Genomic DNA, 16,922 nt, shown 5'->3' with positions numbered 1-16,922 from the left:
GAACAAAAGCATAGTACATGCCTAGAAGTATTCTACTTCAAAAGGTTTCTAATAATAATGACAGAAGGTACTGCCATCAATGTCCTGTTCAGAAGGTTTTATTGTCACCTAAATTAGGGGAAGCCCTACCACTGATATTAGTACATTAGAGGGTCCCAATAACATCAGAAGGCCAACTGTTTTTCTGTTTGAAGGGAGGGTGGGTAATTGCACGGTCATGTCAGGATCCTTACGAAAAAAAAAACAGCCACTGAATCAGCATTAGAATCCCAGTCTCTGTAGGAGAACTGAAAATGATGAGGGTTTAAATCCCCCGGCTGCCTTTCATTGTGCTGTCGGTGTATTCTAACCCACGTCATGCCACATGCTGCAACCACTCCCTGATCCAAAGCCCCTAGCTATGAAACAGTTTATTACAATGTTAAACCTTGCCACCTAGTATAGAAATGCATTATTAGTCTTGCAAGACTAGGCCTGAAAGGCTTGCTGAGAAAGGAATGTGAATAAAACTTATACAGCTCTGTGATGTCTCCCGAAGCACAGTAAGCGTGTAGGAAATCCTAAAAGATCTGTACAGAGTTCAGTTAACAAAAATCTTTTGTGTCAACTGGGCAGGGACTAGGGACTAGAGCACAGAGCATTGTATAATACATTGTTGCCATGTCTGTAATATGTGATCATCATATCACACTTTGTGATACAACTAACACTTGTAAGATATGTAAGAAATACACCCATATACACCCATCAATAAGAAATTATCTACATATCCTCACATGGCATGGCATAAATTTGCCTTGAAGAGATAATTACTATGAATTTGTATATTTGACAATGTCCCACATTTAAAGGCAACAGCATATAGGTAAGTTTTGGGTGCTTTCCCGAAGCGTTTCTTTTCTTATCCGAATCCCTCTCTGCTGCCAACAATGAGGATTAGTTAACAGCCTTTCATATTGGTAATTCCCAAGAAGGCTGTAATTTTATTCCACAGCAGTAAAGTATAGCAGTCTCTCAACAATAAGCTCTGAACTGGTCTGTTGGGACCTGCCAACCCATTCGGGCTCACTAACAAAAGTGATATGGAGGGCCCAACCTTACAAACATTAGATGTAGTAAGCAGACCCAGACTGGGATTCAAAATAGGTCCAAACTGCCTCCCCCCCAGCCCAATAAATAGTGACTGTCTATGGTGTCTTACACCAGCCCCTCTGGCATTTGCCAAAACCCACTTATTGCAGGTCTGGGCCTAGTAGTAAATGCTAAATGATATCTATGTTGTATAGACCTATGAAGAGAATAAGAAAGGATTAATGGTAATTTTCCTAGGCCGGGGCCTAATAGTGCCCTGGGCGCAAAGAATATTTTCTTTTGCTCTGACCTGAGGAGTACAAGTTTTCCTCTTTAAAGATATTTTGGTATTGTTCTTTAAGGACTTATCAAATATAACATAGGGCATGTTCTTCAACCTTCATGGTTTTGCTGTGTGAAGGCACAATATTCCCACATGGCCAATGATAGGATAGGGACAAACTGGGGAAAAAAACTCAAAGGCACATAACCTAGTGTGCCCCAAACTGGAGTTCAACATGACTCTGTAACACATGTCTCTCTGTTTAAAGTAGAAAGTTGAAATGTACGTTTACATTAGTCTTATGTGTGTATTGCACGTGTGACTCTCTAGTTTCTCTTTGGTGCTGAAAGCCTTGAAATCCAACTAACTTGTTTTTCCTGTATTTGTAATGGCCACATTCCTCCTATCCTACGGGGCCACTGTTCTGTTGACTAAAATATACCCTTTTTTAACCTTAGTCTACCTAATTACACCATGCAGGACTGCCCAGAAATTAAAGTGCCATGTTAGGTATGCTACGTAAAGTAGACTGCCTTCAGCCATACTGTTGCTGTACACACTACAGTTTCATTCACTTAAAGGAGAATACTGGCATTACCCTTCTTGTGATTAGTAACAAATATTGTCAAGAGTCATTCTAACAGCTGCACTGATTGTTATGCAACCCAGCATTAAGGTAGTCTAAGGGCTCTGGCACATGGGGAGATTAGTCGCCCTCTCGAGGCAACTTCCGCGATTTCACTGAAATTGCGCCGCCGCGTATGCCATCCCACCGGCGATTTACATTTTCTGGGCGACTAATCTCCCCGTGTGCCAGAGCCCTTAGGGTGAAGACACACTGAGCTACTAGTAATAGCTACTTGTCGTGGCTACTAAAATAGACAATGCTGATCCTTTACTAATAACTGTCTCTGTGTGTTTTAGCAGAGGTAATTCTCAGTATTGTCTATGGCAGGTTATTTTCTGGAGTTTAGTAGCCATGAAAAAGTAGCTGCTACTAGTAGCTCAGTGTGTCTTCACCCTTAAAAAATCTTACAAAGGGCATATTATTTTATATTAAAAATTACTAGATAACTTCAAGGCCCTTGCTTTTCTAATCTGCCAAGACCCCTTAGGGCTCTGGCACATGGGGGAGATTAGTCGCCCGCGATTAAGCGGGCGACTAATCTCCCCGAGTTGCCTACCCCTGCCATCCCACCGGCGAACATGTAAGTCGCCGGCGGGATGGCAGACGCGGCGGGGCAATTTCAGGGAATCGCCGAAAAAGACTCGCTAGTCTTTTTCGGCGATTTGCACGAAATCGCGCCGCCGCGTCTGCCATCCCGCCGGCGACTTACATGTTCGCCGGTGGGATGGCAGGGGTAGGCAACTCGGGGAGATTAGTCGCCCGCGAACAGGGAGTTAATCGCGGGCGACTAATCTCCCCCGTGTGCCAGAGCCCTTACCTTTTCAAAGTCCTGCCATGCCACTTAATGGACTTATAAACAAACAACTAAACGGCACAGTCAGTTTCAATAAGAAAAAAGCAACCAGATTTGGGATTTAACCCTATTTCAGTTTCAGCAGTTTTTCACATGGTTAGACATTGTGTTCCAAAGCACTTTGATCTCTCACAAGAGGTAAAGGCTATCCCTTCCCAGAGGAAAATGAGCAAATTAGACTAATAAAAGAAGCAAGTGATTATCCCCGGCTGTGCATAATAAGGAGTGCTGAAACTGCAGGACCAGGACACTAATACATTCATTATTTACAGGAGCAAAGCACACTAGGTGTGCTCCTATACGCACAGGTGTCTGTGTGTGTGACAGTGTGACAATAGAATCAGATATGGGGACTCCCACTTTTAATACAAGTGAAACCAACAAAAGAAAAAAGTCTACTTTAACTGGGTTGAACCATTGGCTGCTGATGAACAAGTCCAATCATCATCATTTATAACAGACACCATGAAGAATCCATGCTACAGTAATATACTTTCAGTGCTTTACCCAACAGCAGGCATTTTTGATGGCACTCCTGTATCTAAGGTGTGGTAGGCCTGCCCAGTTGGCACACCCTCCCTGCTTCACATGAATGGGTTTTTGTGTTTAGCACAAGAGTAAGTAAGGAGAAAGGTCTGATAACATCAAGGAGACTGTTAATTCTAGGTACAGGTATAGGACTCATTATCGAGAATGCTCAGGACCAAGGGTATTTTGGATATGGGGTCTTTACGTAATATGGATCTCCATAACTTAAGTCTACTAAAAAAATCAATAAAACATTAATTTAACCCAACAGGATTGTTTTGTATCCAATAATGTTTATTTATATCTTAGTTGGGACCAATTACAAGGCACTGTTTTATTACTACAGATCAAAAGGAAATCAGTTTTAAAATTCTGAATTATTTGATGAAAATGGAGTCTATGGGAGACAGGCTTTCCGTAATTCTGAGCTTTCTGGATAAGGGGTTTCCAGATAAGGGATCCCATACCTGTAATGTGTAATATAACTGCCAGCACAAGTACACATTGCAGAGAGGAAGAAGAGGAAGAAGAGAAAGGAAAGGTTCCCATGTGTGATAGTAATTCAAACATAAAGGGAAACTCCACCCAAAATCTGTTTTTTTTTTTATCATAAAAGAAAATGTAATTTAGGCAACTTTAGGCAGCTTTTGGGTGGAGAAGCCCTAACATTTCCAGCAGGCGAGGGTCACTTACCTCCATAGCTGGAGACGGAGTAGCTGTTGCTGTTGCTGCTCACCCGAGGAGCCGTGTGCGTCTTTTGCATGAGTTTGGCCCGTACCTGCTCCTGTACCCTCGCATTGCGCTGCACCAGGCTCTCGTCGCGCAGCCGGCGGTCCAGTTGGGAATCGGTGGGGAGAGCCAGCGAGGTGATATCATTGCGCGGCTGCAGGGCCGACATAAGAAAGTGACTTTCCTGCATGGCTAAAGGCTGTAGTACGGGGCCAAACCCCGCTCTCTCACTGTCCCTGAATGGCTCCTTCCCCCCGGGTTGCGCTGGCTTGTTGCGCACCTCTTACACACTCTATAGCTGCCACTTTCCCCCCCTAGGCATGAATGTAGTCGGCTGTAGAGTGTATTCCTTCAGTGTGTCCTGTTCTGTGGCCAGTGCAGGTGTCTCTCCCTTCCTTGTCTCTGAGCTTTGCACTCTCTCACTACCTGTCACTGCACTCTATCCGCCCCCCCACGGTCTGTCTGGGCCACCATGCCCCGCCTTTCTATTACCTCATCCGCTTACCTGTCCCCTGCCCTTTCTTTGCTCCGCCCCCTACTCCCCGCACTTTCCTGTCAGTGCTGTAGCTGTCACCTGTCTGTGAAATGGCTCGGTCTCTCCCGGTCATTTAATACTTTCCCTGAGTCTCTTTGCTGCTGATTTCTCGCAGCTTCCGGTTTCTTTGCCCTAAAACTTTCACACCTGTTTTCGCTCTTAGAATAAAACCCCCTCACACCTTCCGGTGCCCTCACAGCATTTGCTTGTCTCCCCTCACAAACCCCTTGTTGTTCTGCTCTCTTTCCGCTTTTCACACCCAACTCCCAAGACTCTTTGTCTCCCATGCAGGAATGTTACATCCCCCTCTCATTGACACTGAGGAATCTTCCTCCCCCTTCCCTTTCAGTCAGCCCCTAACTGTTGGCACCACGCCAAGGCCCCATCACCTCAAGCTTATTCCCTAGCCTGCCTCCCAGCTCTATGCACACAGGCACAGCTACAGGTTACTGGGCCCCACAGCAAACGCCTTTAAGGACCCCTCTCTATTTTGGAAATAAGATTTTCTATAAAGAGGGAATGAAACTGTCACACAGTTGCAGGGTCTGGTACAGACCCCAGATAAACCCCTCACAAAGGATCATCAGCTGCCCCCAAAGTTCCTGCATTAATTAGAATGTAATGTCTCTTGAAATTAACCTGCAAGGTCTCATTTTTAGACAGGTATTGGTCTGGTGGCTGTTGGGAGACCCCCAATACACAGAACAATAAGCTGCTGAATCAGTCTGATGGGGCTCAGTAGCTTTTATAAACCCATATATGGCTGGGTTAAGCACCGTGACACACGGGCAGATTAGTCGACAAATCTCCGTCGGAGGTGACTAACCTCCCCGTAATGCTATCCCACCGGCTAGAATGTAAATTGCCAGTGGGATGGCATACACAGCGCCGCGATTTGCCGAAGTCCCGAAGTTTCCTCTCAAGGCAACTGCGGCAAATGCCATCCCATGGGCGATTTACATTCTAGCCGGTGGGATGGCATTGTGGGGAGATAAGTCACGGCGCGACTAATCTCCCTGTCTGCCACAGCCCTAAAAGGAGCAATATTATCTAGGGATGCATCAAATCCACTTTTTTTTATCTCAATCCTAAAACCTTTGTGATAGATTTGACTGAATCCAAAATACAAGTGGGGGCATCTACAATTTTGAAATTTCTAAGGGCCGTGACAGACAGGGAGATTAGTTGCCTGTGACAAATCTCGTTTGTTGCGGGCGACTAATCTCCCCAGATTGCCATGCCACAGGCTAGAATGTAAATCGCCGGTGGGATGGCATACGCGATACTTTGCTGAAATCGCTGAAGTTGCCTTGAGAGAAAACGTGATTTTAAAATTTTAGGATTCAATGTGCCCGCACCTAAATCCTGCCGAGCTGTACAGCGTGGTTGATGGCTGCCAGGTTCATTTCCTTTACTCTGTGGTGCTGATTGCCAACTAGGAGCACATATACTACAAGCCTGGCCCAGACTGGATTCTTGAGAGCTCCTTTTTGGCAATCAGGGAGGAACAAATTGACAGGGTAGTGGCTGAACATGGTAGCTGCCAACTCTGCTGCACAATTCTGGAAGCCTGGTATGGTTGCCACCTATTCTGAAAAAAAAATACCAGCCTTCCTATATTTTTTCTTTTTTTCCTATTAATATTTAGCGTCCAGCATAATTTTTACCAGCCATACCGGTAAAGCACCAGCCAGGTGGCAACCCTAAAGACTGGAGAATGCACTGGTTTGAAAGTGGGGCCTATGCAAGTGCTCTAAGTTGGCTAAGTGGGTTTAGTTCTCCTTTAATTGCTTTGCTCTTACACAGCCTAGCAACCAAGCAGTTGTTTATATTGCAGACTGGAAGATGAATAGGAAAGTATCTGAACAGAAGGATAAGTGATAATCCAGCGGCAGGATTAATCTGCTCTCTGATTGCCAAGGTCCATGATCCCTCACATCTGGATAGCATTAAGGCCAAGGAGTGGCAAAACAAAAAGGACACTAGTTCAAAAGCAAAAACCAATTGCAGATTCCTTCATAATATCACCATCTACATCGGTGCTGGGCAACTTTTCATGTGAGTTGCTTATTTATAAAAATGCATAATCAAAGGCCCTACAAGGCCATGCTAGAATATGCCTTATTTATAAGTAGTTTTTCTCTATGCATATATCATATGAGGGCATTGTACAGGATATACCTGCCTTGCCTTCCTTAGCAGGCAATATTACAGTAGGAGCTGTAATATTGCTTGCCTCAGCTAAGGTTAACATAAGAATGCTCTCCAAATAAAACAGAAGCACTATGAAGAATGTCTGGCCCTACCTTGGTCAGGGTAACTGAAGTGCAGTTCAGACTTATCTTGCATACTATAAATACTGTAAACATCCTTTCTTAGTAGTACCTTGCAATTTCTCTACAGACTACCATGCTCCTTTGCAGGTTATTTCTGCAGTGCATGAGGGTGGCCATACACAGGTTGATAAAAACGTCTGACTCTGCCCATCCAGACCAAATTTATTGGAGTTTGTTTGAGGCCCTCCTGACAGTTTGCCAAAAGATATCTACGAGACAGGTTTGGAAATCTTATTAGGCCCACCATTAAGATTTGGCCATTGATCCAGGGCCAAACCATTGAGTAAAGATCTGCTTGTTTGACAACCTTGACAAAATACCACTTAAGGGTAATGCCGCACAGGGCTGATTCTCAATACTGATACCCCCAATACTTCAATCAGCCTGACCTTGAGACTGACCCAGGTGCAGGCACACAGAGCAGATTTCGGCACTGTAATGTGTGAGTATGCATTTCGGCACCTAAATCTGCTCAACACAGTGGCTCTAGGTGAAGTTACAGGGAAAGGCTGCATCAAGCTTAGGAGCTGATTCCTGCCCTGTGTTTATCTGCAGGCCAAGGATCATCCCCTTGTGGCATAGTCCTTAAAGTGCATACCCAGCATTATCCTAGCGCATTGGTGTATTTTCTCTGTTAGTGCATTTCCCCTATATTGTGCTACTGTACATCACTATCTTTTGCCTTAGTCCTGTAAGAGATTTTGTGGCCAACAAGGCTGAGAGTCGAGCAGCCAACTGCCCTACTGACCTGATACTGGTTGCACAGCCACTGATGTGTATGCCAAAGCAATGTGGCTTTGTGCTCTCTCCCACTGCTTTGTTTTGCCTTCCTTATGTTACAGAACATAATAGATCCCTGCGGCTCCCTTCCCCTGCTGTCATTGTTACGGCCATTGTTCCTATAGTCTGCCTTTGTGAATATGTTCCATATAAATTCATTTATACTTGTTGGAACTCAGGTTGCGGCAGCCAGCTTCTCTTCCTCACAGAGCTGTGATGCCATTGCATCACTGGGTGCATTTGTGATCTCACTCCCAACACATTCATGGGCTGGATACTCAGCTTTTTTTGTTTTAACCTGCCACGCCCAGTAAGAATGCTGGCTGTCGTGGTTTATTATAGCTAAAAGGCTGTGGATTAGTTAATATAAAAATGAATATATACGCTAATCTACCAAAAGACTTTAGGCAAAGTTGTGCTGGCAGGGAATGGTTGTTAGTCCAAAGTATATTGCTGGCCTTAATGGCATCCCTCCACCCCATGCACTGCTATAAACTGTTTCCGGGGCGATGGCTTGCATTGTGTATAAGAATAGAGCAGGGATTCTTTCTGTAAGAACCTACAAAAATTGCAACATTTTCCTTTTAACTGTTAAAAAAAATACTTTATGAGTAATGAAACTGATGATGTAGGTATATATTAACAGTATATATGATATGTTGTTCACTGTATTATAAGGACTTCTGGATCCAGTTTAGGCATATGCCATACTTTAAGGCCAATGCCACAATTGATGTTCTCTCCCCCTGTGAGATCTGCTGCCATGTTCTCTGCCTTTTGTATGAACTGACATGCATGGAATCAGATTTACATTTTCGCCGGTGGGATGGCATTTCAGGGAGATTAGTCGCCCACGAACAGGGAGATTTGTTGCAGGCGACTAATCTCCCCATGTGCCAGAGCCCTTAGACCGATTCGGCAGCTAATCGGCCAGTCGGCCAGCCACTACCGATGGGCCTGCCCGACCGATGTCTGACCTGGAATCGGCCAGATATTGATCGGGCAGGTTAAAAAATCTAGTCGGATTGGGGACCACATTGGCTCATTGATGCGGTCCCCTGACCCACTTTGCCTATACCCGTCTTTATAATTCGATAATTTGGCCCCAGGGCCAAACAATCGAATTAGCCTGGATTCTCCCGATATCGCCTACCCCTGGGTGGATCTGAAGGTGTATTTATATCGTATTCGTATTTACATGACAAAAAGTCATGTGATTTTAGGCTGATGTCAGACGAGGCGTAGGGTGGATATTTTCAGCCAGCAGAAAAACGATTGCCGAAAATTCCGCCCTACGCCTCCTGCATGTGCCTGCACCCGAATGAATGAGATACGCTTGGGTGCAGGCACATGTAGCAGAAATACACATAAAAACGAGAGAGTTTGAAAGTCTCGCGTTTTTATGCGTATTTCCACTACATGTGCCTGAACCTGAGCGTATTCTATTCATTCGGGTGCAGGCACATGTAGGAGGCGTAGGGCGGTATTTTCAGCAAGCACTTTTCTGCTTGCTGAAAATATCCGCTCTACGCCTCGTCTGGCATTAGCCTAAAGGATTCGGATTCAGTTCGGCCAGGACCATGGATACAGCTGAATCCAAATCCTGCGGAAAAAGGCAGAATCCTGTATTCGGTGCATCTCTACCTGAAACTAAAGACTTTTGTGTTTCCAGGTTGGCAGGAGCAGCCTAAAGCTAATGCCACATGAGGTTAATTCTTAGCTTGTGGATAAATGGCGGGCAGGAATCAGCCCCTGCGCTGGCATTAGCCTTTCCCTGTGTCTGCAGGTCCAGGTGCAGGCACACAGAGCGCATTTTAGCTCTGAAATACATACTGAAATCCATTCTATGTGCACCCGGGCCGACACAGAGGTTCTAGGTGAAGGCTCAGACAAAGGCAGATGCCAGTGTAGGGGCTGATTCTTACCCTGCATTTAAACAATGACCCCTTTGTCAAGTTCTTGACAAAGCAGGTCATCCCTGTAACATGTTGTGTGGAATGGCACAATAAATGCATATTCACAAGAATGAAGTTCTGCTGCTGAACCATTTTTGTACTTTAATTTTGTACATAGCCTCCTGACAGTAGGGATAAAGAAAATTATGATTAAGGCATCCATAGTAAGGCATAAGCCATTTTTTTACTATTTACAATAATTTTTCAGACAAAAGTTTATGACCACCAGGGGTGCTGTTCATCACTCTCTATGAAAAAATACCAATTCTAAAGCAGTAAGACAGCTCCTACTTTTTTTCAAGTACAAATCTGGTATTGTGAAGGCTTAGTAGCCTTTGTTTTTAACACAGGTGCTAAATTGTACCAGTGCAGTTACCAACAGCAACAATGTCAATCTTTCATTATCTAATGACTGATCAGAATGAACTGCAATTTTTTTCCTAATGAGTAACACACTAGTACACTAGCCAGTCTGTGCTTACAAGTAGCTGTGTAACAGCACTAACAAACCCACTCAATGTGATGATCAAGGTCTGGCTATCCCCTTGCCATTGACTTTAAAAGACCTTGCACTTAGCAGGGGGTGTGCATGTGAAAGCTTGTTAGAATTCCTTCATTGAATTGCCTGCTATAAACCTGCAGTACACTGAGAATCTTTGCACAAAATACTGCACTCTAATCTGACACACTTCCCTTTAAGTGAATCACAGTGCCTATATCTTAAGATCACAGCAAAAAATTTGCAATAAACCTTGCCCAAAAATGTAGGTTTTTTATCTCTCCTACTACTGGCTTGCAAAATGCGTCTCCTGCAAAAGCTTATCTTACTACTGTCCTTTGGATGTGTCTCATACTACTGGCCTGCAGAATGTGTCTCTTACTACTTCCTGTGTATGTGTCCCCTACTACTGGCCTGCAGAATGTGTCTCTTACTACTTCCTGTGGATGTGTCCCCTACTACTGGCCTGCAGAATGTGTCTCTTACTACTTCCTGTGTATGTGTCCCCTACTACTGGCCTGCAGAATGTGTCTCTTACTACTTCCTGTGTATGTGTCCCCTACTACTGGCCTGCAGAATGTGTCTCTTACTACTTCCTGTGTATGTGTCCCCTACTACTGGCCTGCAGAATGTGTCTCTTACTACTTCCTGTGGATGTGTCCCCTACTACTGGCCTGCAGAATGTGTCTCTTACTACTTCCTGTGGATGTGTCCCCTACTACTGGCCTGCAGAATGTGTCTCTTACTACTGGCCTGCAGAATGTGTCTCTTACTACTTCCTGATGATGTGTCCCCTACTACTGGCCTGCAGAATGTGTCTCATACTGCTTTCTGTGGATGTGTCCCCTACTACTGGCCTGCAGAATGTGTCTCTTACTACTTCCTGATGATGTGTCCCCTACTACTGGCCTGCAGAATGTGTCTCATACTGCTTTCTGTGGATGTGTCCCCTACTACTGGCCTGCAAAATGTGTCTCTTACTACTTCCTGAGGATGTGTCCCCTACTACTGGCCTGCAGAATGTGTCTCATACTGCTTCCTGTGGATGTGTCCCCTACTACTGGCCTGCAGAATGTGTCTCTTACTACTTCCTGTGGATGTGTCCCCTACTACTGGCCTGCAGAATGTGTCTTATACTACGTCCTGTGCATGTGTCTCTTACTACTGGCCTGCAGAATGTGTCTCATACTACTTCCTGTGGATGTGTCTCCTACTACTGGCCTGCAGAATGTGTCTCATACTACTTCCTGAGGATGTGTCCCCTACTACTGTCCTGCAGAATGTGTCTCTTACTACTTCCTGTGGATTTGTCCCCTACTACTGGCCTGCAGAATGTGTCTCTTACTACTTCCTGTGGATGTGTCCCCTACTACTGGACTGCAGAATGTGTCTCTTACTACTTCCTGAGGATGTGTCCCCTACTACTGGCCTGCAGAATGTGTCTCTTACTACTTCCTATGGATGTGTCCCCTACTACTGGCCTGCAGAATGTGTCTCATTCTACGTCCTGTGCATGTGTCTCTTACTACTGGCCTGCAGAATGTGTCTCTTACTACTTCCTGTGGATGTGTCCCCTACTACTGGCCTGCAGAATGTCTCTTACTACTTTCTGTGGATGTGTGTCCTACTACTGGCCTGCAGAATGTGTCTCTTACTACTGTCCTGTGGATGTGTGTCCTACTACTGGCCTGCAGAATGTGTCTTTTACTACTGTCATGTGGACGTGTCCCCTACTATTGGCCTGCAGATTGTGTCTCTTACTACTGTCATGTGGATGTGTCCCCTACCACTGGCCTGCAGAATGTGCCTCTTACTACTGAACTATAGATGTCTCTCCTGCTAATAGCCTGCAAAATGCATCTCCTACTACTGGCTGGCAGAATGTGTCTCCTACTACTGGCCTCCAGAATGTTTCTTCTATAAGTAGTAGGAGAATGTTTCCCATACTACTGACTTGTAGCAAGTATCACTTACTACTGACTTGTAAACATACGTCCTATTAATGACCTGCAGAATGTGCCTCCTATTACTGGCCTGCAAATTGCGTCTCCTACTACTTACCTACTTCTACTACTGGCCTACAAAATGCATCTCCTACTACTGACCTGTAAAGATGTCTTCTACTACTGGTCTTCAGAATTTGTCTCCTTCTACTGACCTGCAGAATGTGTCTCCTAGTACTGACCTAATACATGTCTTCTAATGCTGGCCTGCAAAATGCCTCCTACTACTGGCCAGCAGTATGCCTTCTACTACTGGCCAGCATAATTCCTCTTGCTACTGGCCTGCAGAATGCCTTTTACTATTGGCCTGCAGAATGTCTCCTACTACTGACTTGCAGAATGTCTGGTACTAGTGACCCTCAGAGCATAATATTGGCTTGCATGGTACAATCTCTCTCTTTCTAATGCCCTGCAGGACACCACTCCTGCAGAACTGGACTAACACACATTAGTCTACTGCACTAACACTAACCTGTAGGGTGTTTCTTCTACAAAATAAATTTTGCAGGCACACCCTGTACTGAAACTTCCCTCCTGCTACTGGTCTACGGAATAGCTATATTACTGACAAGCAGGGCATCTATACTATCCTGTTGCAGAGTGTTCTGTGGACACACATGGCTCCCACTACTCACCCACAGAATGCGTCTCCTACTAGTGGCTGGCAGAACATGCCTCTTACAAGTGACCTGTACAACATGTTTCCTATTAGTGACCTGAAGCACATCTCCTATAAATTTCCTACTACTGACCTGCGCAACATGTTTCCTACTAATGACGTGCACAACATGTTTCCTACTACTGACCTTCACAACATGTTTCCTACTACTGACCTGCGCAACATGTTTCCTACTACTGACGTGCACAACATGTTTCCTACTACTGACCTGCACAACATGTTTCCTACTACTGACCTGCGCAACGTGTTTCCTACTACTGACGTGCACAACATGTTTCCTACTACTGACCTGCACAACATGTTTCCTACTACTGACCTGGGCAAACATGTTTCCTACTACTGACGTGCACAACATGTTTCCTACTACTGACCTGCACAACATGTTTCCTACTACTGACCTGCACAACATGTTTCCTACTACTGACCTGCACAACATGTTTCCTACTACTGGCGTGCACAACATGTTTCCTACTACTGACCTGCACAACATGTTTCCTACTACTGACCTGCACAACATGTTTCCTACTATTGACCTGCAGAACATGTTTCCTATTAGTGAACTGAACCACATCTCCTATAAGTTACCTTCAGAACATGTCTCCTAATAATTACCAGCAGAACATGTTTCCTACTACTGACCTGCACAACATGCCTCCTAGTATGTCTACAAAGGTTTTCATTCTTCCAGGTCATGGTATATCTAGTCAAAGTAAATTGAGAGCAACTGGACATGCTGAGTAATCATTCATTAGATTCACTTCTACTATATATGTCTTCTAGTAGCCTTCAGAATGAGTCACCAACTACTGACCTTCACAACATGTCTTCTACTACTGGCTTGCAGGGCAGAATCTCATTCTAATGCCCCTCAGAACTAATAAACCTGTAGATATGCAGATCTACTTAATTACTCATGAGCAGAAAATCTCACCTGTCTCTTTTTGCTGATATACAGACTGTACATACATTGCTACTGGACTGCAGAACATATGTTCTACTACTGGCACACAAAACATGTGTTCTATTATTGGCTTGCAGAACACATGTTCTTCTACTGGCCTACAGCACACATGTTCAACTACTGGCCTGCAGAATATGTGTTTCAGGATCATTATCCTAATGGCCTGCAGAACTAATAAACCCACTAGACTTTCTCTTCCTTTCTCCTGGAACTGTCAGCAAACATTTTTGCTACTATAGACATTCCTCCATTACACTAATACTAACCTGTAGGGTGTTCCTTCTACAAAAACAGTTTTGACAGACACACCCAGTACTGGAACTTTTCTCCTTCTACCAGTGTCAGACTGGGACACCAAACGAGAACCTGATATCAAGGGCCCACTACCTGGAGCCCTAAAAACTTTTCTTCTTATTGAGAAAAACCCTAGGATCGCCATATTTCAGAAATTAATTGTTCAAATGTAACTGATAATTAAAGCCCAGAAGGCTCTGTATGGGATAGATATATCACGGCAACCTGCAAGGCTGCTTCAGATATTCAGGATTAATTCTGTGTTAGCACAGAGAGCACAGAGCAATGCAGTGGGTACAGCCAGACTGCAGAGGATTGCACAGACAGACGGGACTGCTGTATCCCAGTGCTGTTTACAGTTCAGACTAGATGGCTGTTTCAGAAATCTTTTAGCTCTTGCTCTCCCATTTACACTGTTCAAATTCTTTTGAAACTCCTGCCAGCTCTATATAATTAGAGCTGGATTCTCCTGCTTATCTGTGGCAATAAATTTAGCCTCAGTCATTTCCTTGACCCTACCACAGACTCCTAAACTAAAACTAAACTTCCAATGTTGCTCCCTGCTGGCAATAAATGAAATGCATGCAGAACCTAAAAAAGGTAGAAAAGAGTAAATGTTCTGTGCTCCAGAAAGGTCAAAGGGCCCCTTAAGGTTAAGGCCTATCAGGAAAAGTCCCAGTACCTGACAGACCAGTCCAACATTGCCTTCTACTGATCTACAGAACATCTCACATGTCTTTCTTTGCTGACATGCAGAGTCTCCTGGGCAGCAATGTCCAGCCTGACTTGTCTCTACACCTAAAACCTTCGAAGTAGTACTGCTAATTACCTGCAGAACTTTCACCCACTGCACTACCAGTAAACCACAGAACTTTTACTTCTTGCAGAACAACCACCTGCTACTGATAGAAATCAACTTCTCTCCTACTGTTTGCAGGGCATCCATACACTGTACAGGTATGGGATCTTTTATCCAGAATGCTCGGGGCCTGGGGTTTTCCAGATAAGGGGTCTTTCTGTAATTTGGATCTCCATACCTTAAGTCTACTGAAAAGTCATTTAAATATTAATTAAACCCAGTAGGACTGTTTGCATCCATTAGGGGTTAATTATATATTAGTTGGGATCCAATACAAAGTACTGCTTTATTAATACAGAGAAACATTAGAATTCTTTGCTTGTAATGGAATCAATGGGACAAGGCTTTCCTGTAATTCAGCACTTTTTGGATAACAGGTTTCCAGATATTGGATCCCATAGTTGTATTACTGGTGTCCTGAAAAGCATCTCTTCTACTAATGACTTACAGAGCATCTTTCCACTGCACTACTAATTACAATGTATACACAACACCTATCCTACTACTTTGAGTAGTAGGACTTGCAGTATACGCTTACTACATTTCTACTACTATAGGCTTGCAGAACATATAATCAAGACATTTCTCAAATAAATCAAATTGCTCTTTCCACTACTGACATGCACTGCCCTGTGTCCTGCAGATTACAGCTGAGGTCATCTCCTGGTGGCATTAGGAGCTGAGACCTGAATGCCACTCCCCTACTTGAACATATCTTCTATTACAAAAATGACTGACAGAACATCTCTGCTTTATCCACTTCAGATTTTTGGGATGACTTCTACTATTAAGCAGTTTTTAAACTGCAGAGATCTCTCTGCTCTCCACGTAATCTAACGTGTATAACCACCTGTTAAAACATTGACCTAAAGGTTTTGTCTCGTGCTAGTAAACTGCAGGACATCCTATCTTCCTCAGACCTGTAGTGCATCTATCTTCTAATTGACGCTGACTGTCCAATTTCTCTTCTCTCCTATAAGCAACCCTGCTACAAACCTGCAGCCCATCTCTCTTCTAATGGACCTTGTCTGCCCTACTTCTACCCAATAAGTAACCCTACAACAAACTTTGTCTGCCCAACTTCTCTCCTATAAGCAACCCTGCTACAAACCTGCAGTACATCTCGTCTAATGGACACTATCCAAATACCAACCCTACTACAAACCTGTACCACATCTCTTTTCTAATGGACTGTGTCTGAACAAACATGCAGTATATCTAATTTCTAAAGGACCTTGTTTAGACAACCTCTTAACCAACCTATACATTTTCCTACTACACGCCCTGCACAATGTCAATTCAAACACCATCCTTTTATTGCCCTGCTAAATATACTGCCTAAAATAATAGTGCAAAACGCCCATGCAACATATTTCCTCTAATATACCTTGTTATAGATGGGTAAAACCTTTCCTGTAAAACCTGGTAAAAATGCAGAGCACTATTAAACATTTAGCCTGGAATCCAGCTGAGGCCTATTAAACTAACCCTGTTGCTTTTAGACAACGATTTCATTAAGATTTTGCAGTAAATACCTGAGGCTGTCCAGTGGGAATCACAGCGGTGCGCATTGCCTACTCCACTGAGTGTCTATGCCTAAGAGAAGTCTAGTTGTAACATCCCAAAATGTATCTAACACAGTGGATGGAAACTATATCATCCTGTGATGTCACTAAACCTGTTCATGCACCTCCGCCCTGCACAGTGTTAACTCTTCCAACAATCAGCTTTGTAGAATTCAAAGGCATAAATAGGTTTTGCTGAGCACTGCAACCAGATCATAGAGTACAGATAGCATGGGGAGGGTGTAGTTATAGGGCCTCAAGCAAAGAAGCCTTGCAAGTCTGACATTTAGAACTTGTGAGAAGATGTGTCTCTTAGTACTAGAATAACAATTTGTTCCACTTCCTCATCAGTGGGATTTGTTTA

The 16,922-nt window shown here is 44.0% G+C and overlaps 1 protein-coding gene across 1 annotated transcript in view; it reads right to left on the bottom strand.

The window, feature by feature from the left end:
- The window catches only part of pkp3 (plakophilin 3), a 45,599-nt gene extending 28,962 nt beyond the window's left edge, over positions 1 to 16,637 (bottom strand). Inside the window, exons 1-2 of the mRNA XM_004913399.4 lie at positions 16,529 to 16,637; positions 4,057 to 4,246 (exon numbers count right to left, since the gene is read on the bottom strand). Coding sequence (XP_004913456.1) covers positions 4,057 to 4,246; positions 16,529 to 16,564 — 226 coding nt within the window. The 5' untranslated portion in view covers positions 16,565 to 16,637. The remainder of the gene's footprint in view (positions 1 to 4,056; positions 4,247 to 16,528) is intronic.
- Positions 16,638 to 16,922: the final 285 nt, after the last annotated feature.

The sequence above is a fragment of the Xenopus tropicalis genome, chromosome 4 (assembly GCF_000004195.4).
Source record: "Xenopus tropicalis strain Nigerian chromosome 4, UCB_Xtro_10.0, whole genome shotgun sequence".
In the NCBI taxonomy this organism is placed as follows: domain Eukaryota; kingdom Metazoa; phylum Chordata; class Amphibia; order Anura; family Pipidae; genus Xenopus; species Xenopus tropicalis.
This window is presented reverse-complemented; position numbering and strand designations above follow the sequence as displayed.